The 20208-nt window shown below is 46.8% G+C and overlaps 2 protein-coding genes across 2 annotated transcripts in view; one reads left to right on the top strand and one right to left on the bottom strand.

Moving 5' to 3' along the window:
* CUNH1orf74 (chromosome unknown C1orf74 homolog) overlaps positions 1-20208 on the bottom strand; it is a 127009-nt gene that overhangs the window by 12753 nt on the left and 94048 nt on the right. The gene's annotated exons all lie outside the window — the stretch shown is intronic.
* On the top strand, positions 5285-6267 carry G0s2 (G0/G1 switch 2). The gene is made up of 2 exons (XM_041635308.1): positions 5285-5429; positions 5605-6267. The coding sequence occupies exon 2, from the start codon at positions 5636-5638 to the stop codon at positions 5951-5953; it is 318 nt and encodes a 105-aa protein (XP_041491242.1). The 5' UTR covers positions 5285-5429; positions 5605-5635; the 3' UTR covers positions 5954-6267.

The raw sequence follows: 20208 nt of genomic DNA, 5'->3' as shown, positions 1-20208 counted from the left end.
CCAAGGTCAGACTTCAGTGAGCAGAAAAGGCGGGACTTGAATGAGCCCGAGTCTGCTCAACCCAGATCCCACCTAACTCCCGTGGAAGCTTAGGGAAGTTTTCTGACCTGAATCAGACTTGTAAAGCCGCCTATTGCCATTCAAACTCTGACAGAAGAGGCCAGGAAATCCTGAGCAGTATGGGGGTCCCAGAACAGCCTGCCTGCTCTAGCAGCTGGTGACTCTGTTTGACTCAAACCATAAGGAACTGGAGTTCAGTAGTACCTTGTAGGCGGGCTGGAAGGGCACCCCAGAGCAATCCAGAGAACTGGACGCCGGACAGTAAGCTGGGGATGGAAGCGAAAGGTGAGGAGGCCAGAGTTGAGGGAGCCAAGGCAAAGTGCCAGCTCTTGGGCAATTTCAACCCCAAGGCTGTAAGCCAGGGACGGGCCACTGAGCCTAAAATAACCTCCCAAGAGGGTCTAACAGGTCAGTTTGTCATCTGTCCCAGCCCTGGCTTTTAAATCAATGTAATTAATACTGGCTGGGCCCCTGCTATAGGTTCACACCATGGAAGTACAGAGGTCTGGTCCTATATGCGGAAAGGAGGCAAAAGGACAAGAAACAGACAATGAGAGCACTGTAGGAATGAGTGTGTGTTCTAGTGCCAAGCCCTGCGGCTGGAGCCATGCGGGCAGCTAAGATTCACAGAAAGGACGGAGCACAGAGTGCTGGCAAGGGAAGGGGTGGCTTCTAGGAGCTCAGGGGGAAGGCAGAAGAGGACCCTAGCTTTTCAAGGAGAAAGCACGAGGTAGTCTGGGAAGAGTGAGAGTTGGTAGGCCCGACCACAGCAGCACAGACAACAGACTGTGTCTTAAAACCTCTCTCAGCTCCCCATGGGAAGCACGGGGGTCTTACGGGAGGAGAACAAGAGGTGACGTCAGACCAGCAGAAAGACCACATCTAAGAGGTTCCGAATACAGAGAACATCAGGATATGCAAAGTCAGCACACAGAGGCCAGGAGCTCACTAGTTCACATTTTAATCAGGCAACAAAAATTAAAAAAATGAATGTTTGGGGAAATTATTCATTCAGTGATCATGTTTGGGATGGATTAGATGGAATTAGTGGCAAAAGCTCTCTCTCCCCAAACCCAGATGCTTTTTGTGAGTATCGACCAAAAACCTGACTGTGTGTGAACCTCATAGGGCTCTCCTTGCTGAGTTTCATAATCTAGTCATTAAACCCACATTTACCTACTGAGGACCTACTGTGCGCTAAAGGTTGTGCTAACTGCTGAAGAGCAAAGCGAAGTTCTAGCCCTCATGAAATGTGTCCCCCAGTGGGAGTGGAAGACAATATATAATTTAGATGCCAATTCTTTCAACCCACCAAGCAAAGGCACTGAGTGGGTCTTGTGAGATGACGTGCTTAGGACGGCCTCACCGAGGAACTGACATGGGATCTAAAGCTAAAGAAGCAGTAAGTGGAAGTACATCTGCCAGGAACATGAATTCTGAGAGTGGGCTGGGTTTGGAAGAGTGCAGGAAGGTGAGCGTGTCAGATCAAGTGTGCTAAGTAACAACTCCAGGGAATCCACATGCAAGTGTCTGAATGGCACAACTCTAACGGGCAAACGCAGAGGAGATAAAGGCCAGAAGTGTAAATTTGCCTATCTGGGGCTGTGGGTTAGTAGCAAGGCACACGTCCAGCATACATAGGAACCTGTGTTCAATCCCAATGTAGCAAAACAAGCCCTAAATTATCCACTGAGGCTTGAGTGCCAGGAAGCCCTCCCTCTGAACTGATAGGAAACTGATGTCATTAAGGAGAGCTGGAGAGACAGCTTAGTTGATAAAGCGCTCGATTTGAACCAGAGATTGGCTCTGCTAAGAAAAAGAGGAGGAGGAGGGGGGAGAGGAGGAGGGGGAGAGGGAAGAAGAGGAGGGGGAAGAGGAGGAGGCAGCCAGGTTGGTAGTGCATAATCTCAGCACTGGGGAGACAGGTGGGTCTCTGGAGCTGACTAGCCGGCCTGTCTGGTAGAATTGGTGGATTCCAGACTAATAAGAGACCCTTTCTCAAAGAAACAAGGTGGACAGTATCCCAAAGAATGACACTCAAGGTTGACTTCTGGCCTCCACATACATGCAATCCCCCCACACACATATGTACACACACACACACACACACACACACACACAGGAGTGGGGTGGAACTGAAGAGTATAAATGTTTTTAAGTTGGGTGTAAAATACAAAGATAGTTCATACTATGTCCACTGACAATCCTCTTCCTCCAGGCTTCTGGAATCCCAGGGCGGACAGTGGTTTTCTGCAGGCAGCAAGCAGGTCGGAAATAAGGATAATGGTGACAAGAGCAATCACAACTCAACAGTCCGTCTGGGAGCCCGCTGTCCCCTGCCTCAGCAGCAGAAGCACGGCTGTGGGACAGCTCTTGCTCTCAGCTCACCCTTGAATGAGAAGCTGACCCTTTGTGGGTTTTTCCTCACCAGATGCTACTGATCTTTCAGTGTATCGAGAAAAGGGCTTGAAAAATAAACAAAATAAAATTTAGGTAAAATTTAAACTGAAAGGATGAGAAGTGAACATGGGGTAGACTGTAAGGTGTGAGTGACACCCCAGGACTCTAAGTGTTGAAGTGTAACCTCCATTTGAGAGATTAAGGGAATGTAGTGTTTAAAGAAGTGATTACAGTTAGACAAGCTTTATAAACACAGATGCACACTGACACCTTTTATTTTATCCATAATCTACCGCAGAAAAAAGATCCTTGACCTTGGAGCTCCAGAAGCATGAGCTAAATTGACCTACACAGTACTACACATCAGTAACAGAAAATGGACTAACTCAAAAAGGGGAATAGCTGTCCATCCTGCTCAGGACTGTCTCAGCTTCAACATGGGAAGCCCTCAGCAACCCTCAGTCAAACAGAAGGTTGGTCACCTTGTCGCTGGGTTTGATCTTAAACCGTAACCTGTGTCTGACCCAAATACAGCAGAGACCTGTCCTTCTAAAACTGGTATCAGCCAAGTCAAGCTCTTTGTTTCATTCCCAAGCCCTCCCTAACCTCCTCGTCTCCCGTCTGAAAGCCAAGGGGTCTTTCTCCAGCAGACAGAGTTGTGCTGAAAAACCTCTGGACATGACTGACCCTAGATCCTTTATCTTTCTACCCCTGTGATCTGCTTCAGCCCCTGATGTTCCCTCAACAGGCACCACCAAATCCAACAGTGACCCCAATCTGTATGCTGTGCTATCTAGGCACTGGGGCAAGCTAGCGGAGTCAGGGGTCAAGGTCAGGTTATTTTAGAGGGAAGAAAGATGCCCATCTGACAGAGCCCTGGAGAAGGGGAACCCCAGCTGAATTACGACTTTGTGGCTGAGACAGATTGTATCTGAGGTCTAAATTACAGAAACACGGGAAATACGTGCTGCCCAGTCAGTTCTGGGGTTTTGGGTCAGAAACTGGGCTGACTCACCTTCCGAGGGGAAGCCAAGCGGGTACTCTCCTGTCAAGGTATACATCATGTTCTTTCCCAGAAGCCACTATGTCTGGAACCCTCATGGTCATTGGGGAAGCTCCACAGTCACTGCCGCTAGCTACTAGGAGTGCTCCAAAATTATCAGGAAGATTTAAGAACAATGCCAAGACAGAAGTTAAACTTGGCTCGAATCCTCCTTCCAGGGCTTTCCGGCTCAACAAGGTTAAAAGAATAGTAAGCCAAGTCATGTTTCTCCAAGGATAATCCCCATTTGGCCTGGGTTACCTTGATCACTTATGTATCAACTAAAGTGTGAACTTTAATTTCCAAACTTTCATGTCCTTGGCCAATTCCCACCTTTGACAAGCCCTGAAGGACTAGTAGCAGACCAAGGGGGGTGTCAGTAATGCTGCCTTCTGAGTCTGGACAATGACCTCGAACCCCTAAGAATGGCACCCTTTCCCCTCTGCCTCTAGACTCTAACAGGGAAGGTTAAGCAGGCTGTTGCAAGATTGCATCAGTGACCTTTGCAATTTTCTGGCCAGCTGGTTCCCCTTCCTCCCCACCCCACCCCCTGCTTCAAGCCCTTTGGCCTACCTGCCTCTCCTTTTCCCCTACTTTGCTAACACAGGTACACCAATAGCCAGAGCTAAATTAGAGCCACCCCCACCCGGGGGGGTCATGTCTAATCTCAAACTAAGCAGCTTCTAAGAGTGTTCTTTATCCTGGACCCTCACTCCAGGGTCTACGGCACACTCTCCCAAATCTGGGCAGGGTGGCATAGAAGCATTGCAAGAGGATGGAGCATTTCCATTGCCGACTAGTTTTACCACAGACCTTCTTCAAGGCTTGCCCCCAACTTCACTTCTTAAGTGAATGGAGAAGAGAAGACCGTGTGTGTGTTATAAATATATATGATGCACACAGCCTAACACATGCTAGGCGAGCACTCTATCACAGAACCTTATCTACAGTCCTCCTTAATTTTATTTTTGACACAGGGTCTCAGTAAGTTACCCAGGCTAAGCTTGGATTTTCCATCCCCCTGCCTCAGTAGCTGGGATTACAGACCTGTGCTTTGGATTTAATGGCTGTTCCCTGTTACACAGAAATACCGATGGAAGCACCTTACAGACAGAGATGCTTCTCTCTCTCTCTCTCTCTCTCTCTCTCTCTCTCTCTCTCTCTCACACACACACACACACACACACACACACACACACACCTGTGCATTAGAAGGAATCCACAATGAACAACTTTCTATTAGATGACTAGTAATGTCCCCACATTTAGTAAAAGCTCACCAGCCATGAGAGCAGCCTTGTTGTTTTTATTGTTGTTTAGTTTGCTTGCTTGCTTGCTTTTGCCCCCTCCCCTTCCCACCTATACCTGATAGGAGAGAGACCTTTCTGTTTGAAAATGAAAACTTTCAACTATGTAGAACCTCAGATTTTCTCATTAGGGTCTTTTTTGGGTTCCTCTGGGACTACAGGAGTTGGCCACCTACAGACACGAAAAAAGAAAGTGTGTCCTGTCAGGGAAGCATGACATCCATCACCTCTTGGTATGAGTCCTCTTCCTTGGCTACACGGTGAAGTAGTGCCTTGGGCTCTCAGCCTCTGCAGCACCCGCGGTCTAGGGTCTTAGGGTGCACATGGCAGGGGCGTGCACAGCTCGTGGCCACCTCCTCCCCGGGTCCCCTGCTGCGCTACCAGTTCTCCTTCCTCCTCCCCTTTCTTTTCCTGGCGGTTGCAGACTGGGGCCCAGGTCAACGAGCCAGGAGGCGGATCCCAGGCTAAAGATAAAAGGGCTCAGGACGCTGAGCGCTGCAGCTGCGGAGTGTCTCTCCCAAAGAGCGGCGGCCGCGGGAAGGAGGACGCTAAGGACAACCTGACGCACCTACTCCTGACCACCGCCAGCAAGTGCTGTCTCGGCTCGCACTGCACCCTAGGTGAGTCTGTTAGCAGGAACCAAGTGAGGGCGAGAGGCCGCAGGTTCCCTCCCCAGCTGCCATCTCTCCTGCTACCTCTGACTCACCCCACCCCCTCTCCGGCGTCAGGGTCCCCTGTTTTGTTGCTGTCTCCCGCTCGAAGGCTCAAGCCCCCTCTTCTCTGCTACTTCTGCAGGCCCCGCCACCCACAGCCCAGAGGAGCCCAGATGATGGAAAGTGTGCAGGAGCTGATCCCTTTGGCCAAGGAGGTGATGGCGCAGAAGCCCCGCGGGAAGCTGGTGAAGCTGTACGTGCTGGGCAGTGTGCTGGCTCTCTTCGGTGTGGTTCTCGGCCTGGTGGAGACCGTGTGCAGCCCCTTCACAGCGGCCAGTCGTCTGCGCGACCAGGAGGCAGCAGTGACAGAGCTGAGGGAAGCTTGCGAGCAACAGTCCCTCCACAAGCAGGCCCTGCTGGAAAGAAGCAAGGCACAGGAGGTGGAGACCCTGAGTAGCCGGGTCCTGTCCCTCAGGCAGCATGCCTCCTAAGGAGGCGACTGGCAGAGGAGGGAGACAAAGACAAAGAGACAGAGAGACCATGACTCCGGTGGGAGAGAGCAGAGTATCGCGCTGTTCCCAGAAGGCACCGAATCCAGAACTGACCCAGCACAGATCACCCAAGGGGTCTGGGATTGACTTTTGCTGCTATGTAGCATGTACTGTGATTTGTCCAAGGTTGTGGGAGCGATCAAGGAGCTATCATTTTGCATTAGGGAAGGAGATGCGCTTTTTATACTGTTATTTTTATTGTTGTTATTATTATTATTATTATTACGATGACTACCGTTTTTCATTTTGAAATAAAAACATTTTATACTCCATCTCAGTCTTTAATCCCTCTCACCCAGCGCTGTGAATAGCTCTGCTTCATACATGCTGCCCGGTACAACTCTATTCACAGAAGAGTGAAACTATCAAAAGTTCTACAGGTGTTAGCATTTTTGGATCACTATTTGAGAGGGGAGGAGAGGAGAGAGCAGGGGGAGAGGAAATAAGACTGGAGGAGGAGAGGGAAGGAAGTTGGGAGAAAAGAGAGAATAAGAGAGAAGAAAGGAGAAAGAGTGAGCAGAGGGGAAGAGAAGGGAGAGGGAGGATGGGGGCGGAGAAATCACCTATCTGGTGGGAGCAGAGGTTCTCTGCCCAGCTGAACCGGTAGACTCTGACCACCATGAGAAGTTACAACTTAGAAACAGAAAAGACCTTTGTGACAGAACCGAGTCCTCTCCCTGAAGTCAGAGCTGATAGTGTGCCAACAGCTAACATAGTAACACTGTGGGACTCCCCAGAGGTAACCCCTCCCCACCCATGCAGGGCCAAGAGGACATCCTGATACCACTCCCTCGGGATCTTCAATGTCACCTACTCTGACCAGATGTGGGCATGTCACCCTGACTCTCTGCTCTCCCAAGCTACCTTTACATACAGACACTCCATTCCATTTAGGTCCACAAACCCAAACTCCCCAGCGCTTTTGACTCTGACAATTGACATTTCTCCCTAAAATCTGTCCTTGTCATCCCCAGGGGAAGAGCAGTGGTAATGTGGTGTGATTAACAAATGAAAGAGACATGTCGGAAGTTTCAGTGACACCAGTGTTCTTTCTGTTTCCAAATCCAGACACTTGACCCTGTGCTAAGGCAGAGTCCAGCCTTAATGAGCTCAGAGCTCCCAGGAGCTCAGCCAATCTGGCCCTTCGGTCGCTCTTCCAGTGACTGCAGAACGCTTGCTCCTCTGACCATTCAACACCTTGTCCAGCTCCTTTCCCACATTGCCTCACAGGCTGGTCCCCCATCAGAACCTCACACCTCGCTGTTCCTCCATCAACAGTGTAGACACTAAATACCTGTGGGGTTCTAGCATCTCTGTGACCTGTTTCTATCTACCTCTTGTCTGCCTTTGCAGGCTGCCCAGCATGGACGCTGGTTCCCTCGGGTTCCTTTTCTACCCTTTGATACTAGTACCTCCTCACACCCATATTCTCTTTATCTCTGAGGAAGATATACCCCTGAGAATTTCAAAGTTTTCTGCCCATAAGTAAATTATGTATCAAACTGTGTGCTCTGTTTCTTTGGTGTGAAGGCTGTGTTAGGTGTCTATTCAGAGAGTCTGTCTATGTATAAAACACAAGCGGGGCAAGCATACAGATAACACTAACTTATTCAGGTTACAATATAGCATCTCTTATAGATGCTCCCTCACACTGCCCAGCCTGTTAGCCTGAGCTGCTGGAATCTTTTCGCCTCTCAGAATCTTGCAGTTGTGAAGTCCAAGTCTCGTGTCAGCCTGTGCTAGCAGATTTTCCTCTCAACTGCATCATGGGCACATCATGACCCTCACAGCCTACCTTCCTGAGGGGAGAGACCATGTCTTCCTCAAACAGAACAAGTCCCTTACTCCACAGAGACAAAAACTATTCTTGGTCTTATTTGGCAGTGTAAGCATCAACCTAGGAAAGATGACAAAGGAATCTTTGTTGGTTCTGTTGATGACAGGACTGACATAGCAGAGTCAAGATTAATATTAAGCAACAATAATAACAAATTTTGCAGGACTGGACTGAAGCAAACGGAAACTACATGGAAAAGAGTTGTTGTGATGGAGGAAGGCCATTGGTTAAAAAAATAAAGAAACTGCGTGGCTGGCCCTCATAGGTTAGAACACAGGTGGGTGGAGAAAACAGAACAGAATGCTGGGAGGAAGAGGAAGTGAGCTCAGACTCGACAGCTCTGCTCTCGAGAGCAAACGCCTCAGAGAGACGCCATGCTCCCCACTCCTGGGCAGATGCACACAATGAAGCTCCGACCCAGAATGGACGTAGGCTAGAATCTTCCCAGTAAGACAGGTGCTCACAGATTATTAGAGATGGGTTGATCGGGATAACAGAGTTAGCCGAGAAGAGGCTAGATAGAAATGGGCCAAGCAGTGTTTAAATGAATACAATTTGTGTGTTGTTATTTCGGGCATAAGCTAGCAGGCGGCAGGGGGTGCTGGGGACGCAGCCCCGCCGCTCTTATTACTACATTGCTGTCTATTTTATCACACTGTGTAAAGGTATGTCACTGCTTTACTTTGTCTGCCTGAGACAATCAATTGGTTTAATAAAAAGCTGAATGGCCAATAGGTAGGCAGAAGAGGTTAGGCAGGATTTCCAGGAAGAGATAGGAACTCTGGTTTGGAATCTGGCATAGGGGATTTCACCAGCAAGACACCAAGGGAGTGGGAAGTAGAAAATTGAGGAGAGGTAGAAAGCCACATAGCAGAATGTAAATGAATGGAAACAGGTGAATTCCGTTTATAAGAGCCGGGTGGAAACAAGCCTGCGCTAAAGGCCTAGCTTTCATAATTACTAAGAAGTCTCTGTATATTATTTGGCGGACTGGTGGTCCACAGAAAGTCCGACAAGAAAGACATGCTCCATTTGGCATCCAACGTGGAGGCCCAGCCCATATATTCGAACATAGGGTCTAGGAAAGCTGAGAAAAGTCCTGGACACAGAACCCACTGCGCATGGTGTCCAGAGGCATGGTTCCTCTAAGAGGCCATGGTTTGCAGCCAAACACTTAGATGGAGAATACTAGACAGAACAGGATTCTATAGAAATGCCCACGGCAGCATAAACCCAGTAACTTCCCAGAGCTGGGGCGATAAACGTGGCTCCCAGCCGGGGCCCGAGGGAATGAGGCTCGGCTCTCACCCACCCAAGGGGGCAGGCAGAGCCAGTCGCCAGTGCCAGGTCTTAAGTGGAGCCATGTGGCAGGTAGCCTAGTAGCTTAAGGTTTGGCCCATGTGGTCAGAGAAATACTACAAACATGCAAAAGAAAAAATCCAGACCTGGGCTGAGAAAACTTCTAAATAGGTACAGTACGCTTGGATATAAGCTTAGGTGCTCAAGAGTATGAGTATAGACAGTCATAAAAAAGTAAATAGTCTAAAAATAGTAAAGTCTTTAAAGAAAGAGTAAAGTAATATAAGAAGAATAAGGCACAGAAAGATGGGAAATACATAGGGCTTCTGGATCCTGTACAGTACTCTGCTAACTTTGAATTTTTAAGAATCTATTGAACAAAAAAAAAATGACAGCTAAGAAATATCGGATTGTGGAAAAGGCTACTAAATGAAAGCAGCCTGTACATTTTAAGAATATCTTAACTTTAGAATGGAAATCAGGAAATGTGTTGCATTAGGGGAGAGGTTTTGCCTTTGTTTCCATGGGAAACAAAAAGCTATAGATTCCTTCAAAATTAACAAAGACCAGATTGATTTGCAAGAGACCTCCTGAAAATCTTGGCTGCAGACATAAAGGGAGAAATCAAGAAAAATGCTAGAAGACAGGTGATGTATAAGCTGATCCCTCTGTAACGGGAACAGTTATGAGATGGGTGAGACACGATGCGTCTTGTTGGCTCGAGTCCTTATGACTTCTTATGGCATGCTGTTCTTTCGTGTGGCATAGAGATTTATATTACAGTCTCGTTATGCAGTCCAAGCAGACTTATAAAGTTGACAGATGCCGTTTACCTGCTCAAACATAGACCAGAAAATCATCTTTAGCTGACGAAACACTATTCATTCCATACTTGTTAATGCAGGTCTGTTATCTTTACAAAACACCAATAAAGATAACTCAGGTAATTCAGCCTCTCAGAATGCCTCTGCTGCAGTTTCCTCAAAGATCAGAACAACTTCAAAACTAGTGTCTGAGACGGTCCAGCCTCATAGGCTACTCGAGCCAGGACTTCAGATAAGCCCTGAACTTCCCCATTACGCAAAGACTGGACAAATGATACAGCTAGTTTTCCCAGGACTTGACCATTATTTCAATTTTCCCCAGGGCCCCCAAGGATGTCATCACCCCCACACAACAGGAAGAAGCACTGTAGAGTACACGATGCTCATGTTTGTCTTTTGAGGTGGTTATTTGTAAATTGTTATTGGTCATGGTCAGGGAGGAAAGGATGTTAGACTTGGGGATCTCTTTCTGAGAAAAACAAAGGGAAGCATAGAAATGATAGGACAAAGGGGTAAATTACTAAACCTACTTTTAAACTAAAAGGCAACTACTAATCTCAAGTATTTTATATAGATATGGATTTTTGTATATTGATACAAATTTAAGGTTATTTTGTTATAACAAGCTGTATACATGTTTCTACTCTTGTTTAAGGTGTTGCACCTATGCAGTTCATTTAACAATGTAATGTGAACTTCTAAAGCTATTATTATAAACTACTTAGGATAATTAAGAAATGTAGGTTAGTAGTTAGTCATCTGTAATAATCAAATTTGTACTCATATTATGTATATTCTCAAGGTTAAACAGACATATTTTAGATATATAGATGACCTTTAAAGCCTTCAGAGAGCTACATAATATGGCATCTAAGATGTTTTAATAACACAAGGTTTTTCATGACAGTGAGACATGTCTGCCCCTGGCAGCACCAATCTACTTCCAAGATGATGGCCATTGAAGAACCTCTATATGGAGTTTGCTTTCATTGTGGCAAGGTTAACCAGTGGGCATAAACTGTCGTAGCCTCGACTGTTGACAATATGTTGTCCAAATTGGACACACAGGACACAAAATAAGGGAACTGTTGAACTTTGCCAAGACAAGATAGGACAGTTCTTCAAAATTCCTGCTCCCCAGAAAAGTCTGTAAGATATTCTAGGTCTGTAGGCAAAAGAGATGTCGCAACATTACAGAGACAGTTTAGGTGACGGTCCAAGCAGTCAGCTGTCTCTGTCACTTCTATAGTTTTGGAAGTTGCTTGCTCTGCACTTCCTGTTTACTCAGGTAATATTACATCCTTCTTGGGTCTCTGATGGGATTAGATAGTTATACCATTTTCTTTGTTGCCAAATTTTAACAAGAAACTTACAAAAGAGATGTAAATGTATAAGGTTGAATGTCATAAAAGCTGAAGTTATTTATCTAAGAAAATGTTTAAGGTCTAAAAAGATATGGTAATATAAGTTATAATAGAAAGTGGTTTAGGAATGGGTGGAGATAAGGACACAAAAAATCACCAAACTGATCCAAACCGCTCTTCAAGGACACAGTCTACCCTGACTGATGGCCAATTTCAGGGTGAGCTAGTTACTGGTCATGCTGAGCTATGGGAAGCTGCTGCCCCCACAGGCAGAAGGTTATGTTCCTCTGTATTCCAGGGGCACTGAATGGAGGTAGCTCTGCCTCCTGTGGAAGACTGTGTTCCTCTGTATTCCAGGAGCCCCACCCGTGTGTGGAAAGGTGTGTTCTTCTGTATTTCAGCGTACTGAATCAGGGTGCTTTCCTACATTTTGTTCAGAAATGGAAGCCAAGACACACTCACAGTCACATGCTCAGTCTATGCCTCTCCAGCAAAACTCAGTTTCTTCAGGGTCAAGACCTTGCCTCCTATGGAGAGCTGCAAGCATCCTGATTCTTGCCCTCACCTGGGTAAAGTAAGAATTTTGGAGTCAGAGCCACACAGTGGTGGCACACGCCTTTAATTCCAGCACTCAGGAGGCAGAGGCAGGCGGATCTCTGTGAGTTCGAGGCCAGCCTGGTCTACAAGAGCTAGTTCCAGGACAGGTTCCAAAGCTACAGAGAAACTTTGTCTCAGAATACCAATGGTCAGTCTGTAGGCTGTGACTCCTTGCAGTCACATGTCAGATGTAATGTATATCAGATACTTGCATTACAATTCATAATAGTATCAAAGTTAGAGTTATGATGTAGCAGTGAAATAATTTTGTGGTTGGGGATTACCACAACATGAGAAATTGTATGAAAATGTTATAGAATTGGGAAGCTTGAGAATCACTACTATAGAACTGTTGATCTGTTTTTAAAAATCAGAAAGTTATTTTATGTTTAAGAGAAGTTGAATGGGGACATGGTTTGGTTTTTCGAGACAGGGTTTCTCTGTAGCTTTGGAGCCTGTCCTGGAACTAGCTCTTGTACACCAGGCTGGCCTCAAACTCACAGAGATCCACTTGCCTCTGCCTTCCAAGTGCTGGGATTAAAGGCGTGTGCCACCACTGCCAGGCATATACTTTTAATCATGGTGATTTAGGAGTGGAGGCAGGTGGATCAAGAGTTCAAGGCCAGTATCTGTTATTGGGTTTGAGGCCAGCCTGAGCTACATGGGATTCCATCTTGAAGAAGGAAGAATGAGTGAGAAAAGAAAAGAGAACCCCCAAAAGAGTGGAAGTTCAGAATAATTAGGAGACTAAAACCTCAGAGTCAATAATTACTCCCTGTTGTTTTGGAGACAGTGTCTTGTTGTTGCCCTGGCTTGTAACCTTCCAGCCTGTGCACTGGGGCCATGGCTGTAGAACGCTACGCCTGGCTAATTGTTTGTTTAGTTGGCTTGAGAACAGGTCAGTGCTCTTCTGACTTGAGGAAGTCTCCTATCACTGAAGCCCACGCTCCTTCCATGTTTGTCTTTCATATGGCTTTACCTAACCTTCCAGGCAAGTCACGGCTGTCTTAGAGATGTGTTGCTCTGTCTGTTCTGTGTGCAGCAGAGCAGCACAGCAGTGGTTTGGACGTGGTTTGACCCTTCAAATTACACGTCAGAAATCTGGCCGGCCTTTCACTGATGATGTTCGCTTGGGATGCGCATAACTGAAGGAGTAGGCGGTTTCACAATGAAGATGCCCCCGTGTGTCTCACTCTGGCAAAGCCCATTGCTCCCTTGCCTTGAGAGAGGAAACCCACCAGAAACAAAGAATAGGAACAAAAAAAAAAACACTAAATAAAAATAAAAACAGTCCTTACGAAACTTTCCAGAATTATATGGAGTAGGCCCAACAACTGAAGTAAAGGAGGTCTTGTTTGTTCCCCGTCCCAACCCATTTTCTTTTAACTCACTCAAATACGAATAAGGGAATTTAATTTAAAAAATTAAAATGTGGACCTGATGAAGAGTATCCAGTCTGTGGTTAGAAGTTTTCAGAGTGCTGCAGAAAATAAGGTAAAACTTGTTAGAGCCCAGAGTTGTCTGGAGAAAATACCGGAAATGAAAGAAGGACACAGTTCCTGTCTTCTCCGAACTGGGTATTGCAAGAAGGGTCACTGAAAGAAGCCAATGCCCATGTAGGCTAAGAAAGAGGCTGTGAGCCTTCCCCACAGGAGACACCATCACTCAATGACCCATCCTCTCACTGAGGTCAAGACCTCTCGCCTCTGCATCCAGTGTGTGCCACCATGCTGAGTAACTCCCAAGCTCAGTGTGTGCCCATGCTAAATCACCTGAAGAAAAAAAGAGCTGACCATCACATGACTTAGTGCTGGGACCAAGCAGGTGCTCTTCAAATATCTGTTGGCTATGTGAATCAATAAGCAGTAAGAAGTGGATAATTGTGTGTGTGTGTGCACGTATGTGTCTGTGTGTCTGCAAGGGTGTGTGTGTCTTTGACTGGGGTTATCTCTGACTGGGTTTGTCTCTGCTCCTCTGGGTCTCCTTCCTCATCCACCCTAGCCCCTAACTGCTGGGGCTATTGTGACGGTCTGAAACTCACCTAAAGGCACACAGGCCTTATGGAAAAGGTCCCTAGAGTCTCTCCTGGTGGGGAAGAGAAATCTGCCCAAACACAGTTCAAGTTTCAGTAACTTCCTCTGAGGCAAAGCCAAGACTATGAATTGAGCACCTGCTCGGGTGGAACATGGTTCTACTAGGGTTGCTTCCACAGAGTTTAGGGCTAACAATAGTAACGGGAAAGTTTCCAGGGCAACCAGGACCACTTCCAACATCTCCATGCCAGGCTGCATGGGGTCCCTCTGTCCTTTGGGGAGCCTGATGCTTACGCCGGGATTGGCTCCCTCTTGCAGGTGTCTCACTGCTGCAGGCTGAGTCCTCAGAAAGGGCCCTCTTCCTGAGGCTTGGATTCAGATACATTGTATCATGTGGCAGACCAGCTGGTTTCAGTTTTGAACCAGGTCTTTTGACTCCTCCCAGAAACCGACCAACTTGTGAGCAGGAAATCCTGCCCCTCCCCAAAGAGTGGGAAACCACAGAGGAAGAGAGATGAGACATAGAGGATAGAAAGGAGAAGAAGAGAGAGGAGCAGCAGGAAATAGGCAGCCAATTAAAAGGAGGAGCTGCATTTATCTGAAGCCTCAAGGTAAGACTTTATGAAACTGTATGTTGTACATGATACTATCACCATTCAGGGCTCGACACACAGTAAGGCCTCAAACACACGCGCATGTGTGCACACACACACACACCCCTCACCAAAAATAGTGGGTCATTAAAACAGGATAGCAGGTCTGAAAAGAAACCAACTTCAATGTCTATTTTAATTGTTTGTCAAAAAAAGCTGTAAAAATCCTGGGAGAGTTTTCGGGTGTGGGAGGGCTGAGATAAAATGCAGATGGAATAAGACATCTGCTGCTGGCACCAAGAGCAGCCTGATCATTTGGGAACAGAGCATAAGTCAGAATAAAAAGTCGCTAAGGCAGTGTTCTTTGAGAGTCGCACAAGGCTAGCGGGGCATAAGCCCTTCTGAACTGACGACAGACACAAAGACTGTGCCGCATCTCCTCTGGAGGCTTGTGGAAAGGTCTGCGCTGTCCCATGCAGCCAGTCCGCTGGGCCTCTGTGCCAGTGGCCTGAGATCTGAGCCCTGAAAGCCCTGTCCAGCCTCTGCTTAGGGCGCTAACCCAAGGCATCACACAGCCCTGCTGGGAGAGCATCCTGGGGTACTTCCTTCACTCCAGGGAGTTTAGAGAACCCCTAAGAGGAAAAAGAAATGTCCTCTCACATCACAGGTTCCCAGATGCCCAGGCCATCACGTCCCAGCCAGTCCTCAGGGTTTAGGTTACTGCTCCAATCACTGGGGGGGGGGGGGGACAGGGGAGGGGTTCAAAATACCTAAGTGTTTCAGAAAACATCTAAACAGGGCATCATTGTTTCCACAGCAGTTGACTTCTTAAAAGGGCTGTTCTTCCAACTTTTTCAGAAGTGTAACAGAATCTGACACATTTTATAACTCGTGTGTGTGTGTACATGTTGGGCATGTGTATGTTGTACTATGCTGCTGTATGTAGTGTGTGTAGTAGATGATGTATGTGTTATATGTTAGCGTAGGGGTGTCTGCATGCTGTATGTTGGTATGTGTAGTGTGGCATATATGTGTGGGTGGTGTCTGTGATATGTGTATGCCTTTGGTGGCATATTCCTCTCTGGAGTTTGTGAATCCAAAGCTATAAACACGGTGGGAGAGGTAAGGAAAGATGGGGCAGTTTCCCTTTTGCTTGCTTATTAAGCGTTTAAAGGAATTACCACTCTCTTTTTAGCATTTTTTAAAAACAAAATAAAATGAAAAACCTTGCCTCTTTCTTAATACTCATCTTTATAAAGCTAAAACTGCCTGCATCCAATTTCTGTTTGGGAACAAACCTTGAAGGTAATCTAATTTAATTCCTCCTATTTGCCAAGGAAGGCAATGGGAGCCAAGACAGGGCAGGGCCCTACTGAAGGCCACATCTGTGCCTGTGGCAGAGGGGCAACTGGACCTCAGTTATTCTCACTGAGGATCTGTCAAAACATCACCCAAAACTCACATGTCCCCAGAGCTTGTAAGCACTGCATCTGCTGGGGGTGCGGGGTAAGAGACCCAGTTATAAAAAGTAAATAATCTCAGCTGGCAGGACTAGGAGAATGAGATTTACTAATGTGAGTTTTTCTGGGGCCTGTTTCATAACTGTTTGTACACCAGAGGATAGACGTGGACAGGAAGCGGCTTGTCATTTGGGAACTAGAACAAACCCATTCTTGTCACTGAACCAGCATTTAATGTCTTGCCCCTCTGCGACCTTCAGATTACCCTCGTTTTATGTTTTGAGTTGTCTCAGCTTTCCAGAGGGAGGAAGACACTGTTGCTTCTGTTGGCATAGCCTATTTCACACGCCTCCCTAGCAAGGACAGTGATAACCACGGGGCTGACCACTCCTCCCTTGCACTGGCTGCTTCAATCTACTCTTCAGTCTCTAGATGCCTGCTCTGCACCCATAGGTCTCTCTGCTGGGAATGCCTTTCCCCTAGTTTCACATCCAGTAATCTCAGCCTCCCAGAGATACCATCTCTTACCCTGGGCTGGCAGGAGCCGCTGTGCCCTCTGTGAGGGCTGTGAAGATTCTGTGTTTGGACACACTCACATGACACACTCACACACCTCCATGACTCTGGACTATAATATACTTTGGAGCAGGCACCATATATCACAGTCTTCATATTCCCATCACCAAGCAGTTTCAGAAAGATCTTAGGGTTCAAAAATGTTTCAACAACAACAACAGTTAAAATAAAGGAGGCCTGGGGCAGACACACTCAGTTGTTCGGGTATTTTTCTGGTGTGCATAAAGCCCTAGGTTTGATCCCTGTCACAGTGCAAAGGGGGCATATATGTGTGCCTGTAATTCCAGCACTTGAGGGTCAGAACTTCAAAGTCATCTTTGGCTACATGGCAAACTCCAGTCAGCCTGGACTAGAGACGGGCTCTTTTCTTGTACTGGTACCATTGTATCACCTTCCCAGGCTTCTGACCCATGGGCCCCTGGAGCATATTTGCCCTCCCTCTGGGCCTGGAGAAGCATTCAGAAAAGACCACTCAGGATTAAGAGTGACATCTTGGACGAGTATTTCTACCTCCTTACAAAAATAGAAGAATGTTCCTGCTGGACCGCAAGGGTGGGGACAGAGATAATAGCAGCTGAAAAATGTCAACACCCTTTCCAAAGATGGCATGAGCCTGGGAAGCCCAGACCCTCACGAAGCTAAAGTGTCACGGAGCCTCAGGAGATACATGGGAAGATGCTGCCCAACCCCTGGGAGACACTCGCGGGAGGAACAAACCCTGAAACCACCAACCAGAGCTAGAAACAGTGGGATTAGATTGAACTCTACAAGAAGGATGAGGATGCCAGCCCCCTTTCCTGGCTCTGCTCCTGGAACAAGAACAGTCTGGCGTGTGTGCCTTTACCTACTTACCCATTCTACAGTAGGCAGTGAACGAAGGTTAGCCCTGCAGGAAAAACCCAGTGAAAGAGAGAGGTACAAGAGGCTTAGGCACAGGGGGTCTCCCTGTGGAACTGCCCAGCACCCTTACTACCCCACAGCAATGTAACAATGAACGGGCAAACGTAGTCAGACCAGGTGTCAGGGAACACTGGTGCTATGGAAGTGATCTCTGTGGAGGTCTGCCATGCCCTAGGTTTTCATCCTACCTTGGCTATTGCTACCATCACTCTGACATTAGGGAAGACAGAACAACCACAGATGAGGACCAAAAGGACATATTTTATGACCATACAGAACAAAAAAAAAAAGCTTCTTGAATGTAACATGAGGGCCTGGCTTGTTGGGGTTTCTGTCCCGCCCTGTCCCCCAGCTGTTTAGTCCCAGAGAAAATCACAAAGAGATCTCCATTAATTATAAATTGATTGGCCCATTAGCTCAGGCTACTTATTAGCTCTTGTAGCTTATATTAACCCATTATTCTGATCTATGTTAGCCGCATGACCTTTCTCAGTGGGGCAGGTCATATCTTGCTTCTTCGGTGGTCTGGGCTGGACTCCCGAGGGAGCTTCCTTCTTCCCAGAATACTCCTATTCTCATCACCTCGCCTCTACTTCCTGTCTGGTTGACCCACCTATACTTCCTGTCTGGCCAATTCGTGTTTATTTAAAACATGATTGACAGAATACAGACAATTCTCCCGCACCACTTGAAGCAAAAATAAAAGAGAGCCAGGCGGTGGTGGCGCACACCTTTAATCCCAGCACGTGGGAGGCAGAGGCAGGTGGATCTCTGTGAGTACGAGACCAGCCTGGTCTACAAGAGCTAGTTCCAGGACAGGCTCCAAAACCACAGAGAAACCCTGTGTCGAAAAAAAAAGAAAAAGAAAAAAGAACAACTGTATAATTTTAAATTACAGTGATGGGACTGGGGAGATGGGCAGGAGAGGTCTTGCTGTGCAGGCCCAGGAACCTGAGGTCAGTTCCCAGCATGACATTAAGAGCGAGGCACCGTAGCATGTGCCTAAATCTCAGTGCTAAAAGGCCTGAAAGAGACAGGTCCCTAGAACCCTCTGACTGGCCAGCCTAGATGTATCGGAGAGCTTCTAGTTCAGTGAAAGAACCTGTCTCAAACACTGAGGTGGAGAGCAATAAGGGAAGCCACCTGGAGTCGATCTCTGAATTCCACATGCACATGCCTGCACACCCACCCACGTGTATATACATCCACTCATATATGTGTGTGTTCATATATATGTATATATATATGCCCAACCATATGTATATATATACCCACCCACATGTATATACACCTACCCACATTATGTACACACTCCCACAATCACACACACGATTATGATGAAACACCAGAAGATAAAATTATGAAATTCTCCAAGAAAGAGAGGAAATTGGAGGAGATGAATATAAAAGATCAGTCTAGAACGTCTGACACCTTCTAATAACAATGAAAGAGAGAGAGAGAGAGAGAGAGAGAGAGAGAGAGAGAGCAGATAAAGTGGAAGAGGATCCACTAACCAAGAAATACTTTCTCCAAAGTTTCCTAAGGCAAGTGAGGTTCCATTTGAGCAGTCAGGAGGGTACTCAATGTACTCAAAGCCCGCTACAAAACAGAAACCAAACCCCCACCAAACAGAACACTCGAAATGTTAGATCCCCAGGAGTGAATGGAACTGAGAAGCTGTAGAGAGAGAAACAGCCCACGATACAAAAGCTAGGATCAACACTGAATCTAACACCGCAAGCTAGACACTGACAGTGTCCTCCAGATGGGGAGAATATCATCTCCAACCCAGAGTTTCTTGCTCAGCTAAATGCAGTGAAGGGGAGTTGGCACAAGGGTGGGGATGATGGGAACTGCTACACCAGCTGAGGACAGAAGATTCACACCGCACAGCAATGTTACAATGTAAACTACTACTCCCCCTCTCAGAGTCCTGTTACACAGAAAAATCCTGCGGCATCCTCAGGAGGTACACCAAGAAAGAGAAACACAGGGATTCCCAGATATCTGCAAAGAGAGTTCTCCACATCGCCAAGCTGTAAGGCTCTGTCCAGGCTGGAAGAGAAGAGTGGACTTACTACGTGCTACCTGTTTGCTTGGTTTGTATTTCTTATCTGAGGGTCTGGAGATCACAAGCAACTGAGAAAGCAGAGAAATAAGGATGGGGATGTTTGTTAACTCCCAAGAGAAGGCAAAGGACACAAGAAACTAAATGTAACCACATCCCTGGTGTGGCCTTGGCATGCCCTGATAAAATGAACGCCGATTGGCAATCCCACGGGGACTGTGAAGCTATAGTATCAGGGTCTGGAAGACACCAGATGAAGGTGTGATTAGGGGTGGGAGAGGTTCTTTATAGGAAATCAGTAAGTAACTTCTAAATTGCAAAATTAGAAAATACTTAAAAGAATATTGTTTAACAAACATAATTGAACCCTTCTGGGGACAGAAACTGTGATAAGTTTTAAAAGTTATTCTCTGTGAGTAGGACTATGGCCTGGAGGCTTCAAGAGCCCTCAGAAACCATGAGACCTTTTAAACACTCAATGCATTATATTGACAGGTATACAAATTTATTTAGTGTATGTATACAAGTGTTTGTGTGTGTGTGTATGTGGTGTGTTGATGTGGGGATGGATCATTCTGTGTACATGTTCATGTAGAGGCCAGAAGTCAGTCTCCAGTGTGGTTCCTCAGGAGCTGTCCATATTA

This window comes from Microtus oregoni, unplaced genomic scaffold (assembly GCF_018167655.1).
Source record: "Microtus oregoni isolate MIOR12 unplaced genomic scaffold, Mior012 000047F_ref0000412, whole genome shotgun sequence".
NCBI lineage: Eukaryota > Metazoa > Chordata > Mammalia > Rodentia > Cricetidae > Microtus > Microtus oregoni.
Note: the sequence above shows the minus strand (reverse complement) of the source record. Positions and strands in the feature narration are given on the sequence as shown.

Excerpts from the sequence above, each read along its gene's own strand:
- G0s2 (XM_041635308.1), top strand. The coding sequence starts at position 5,636 with ATGATGGAAAGTGTGCAGGAGCTGATCCCTTTGGCCAAGGAGGTGATG.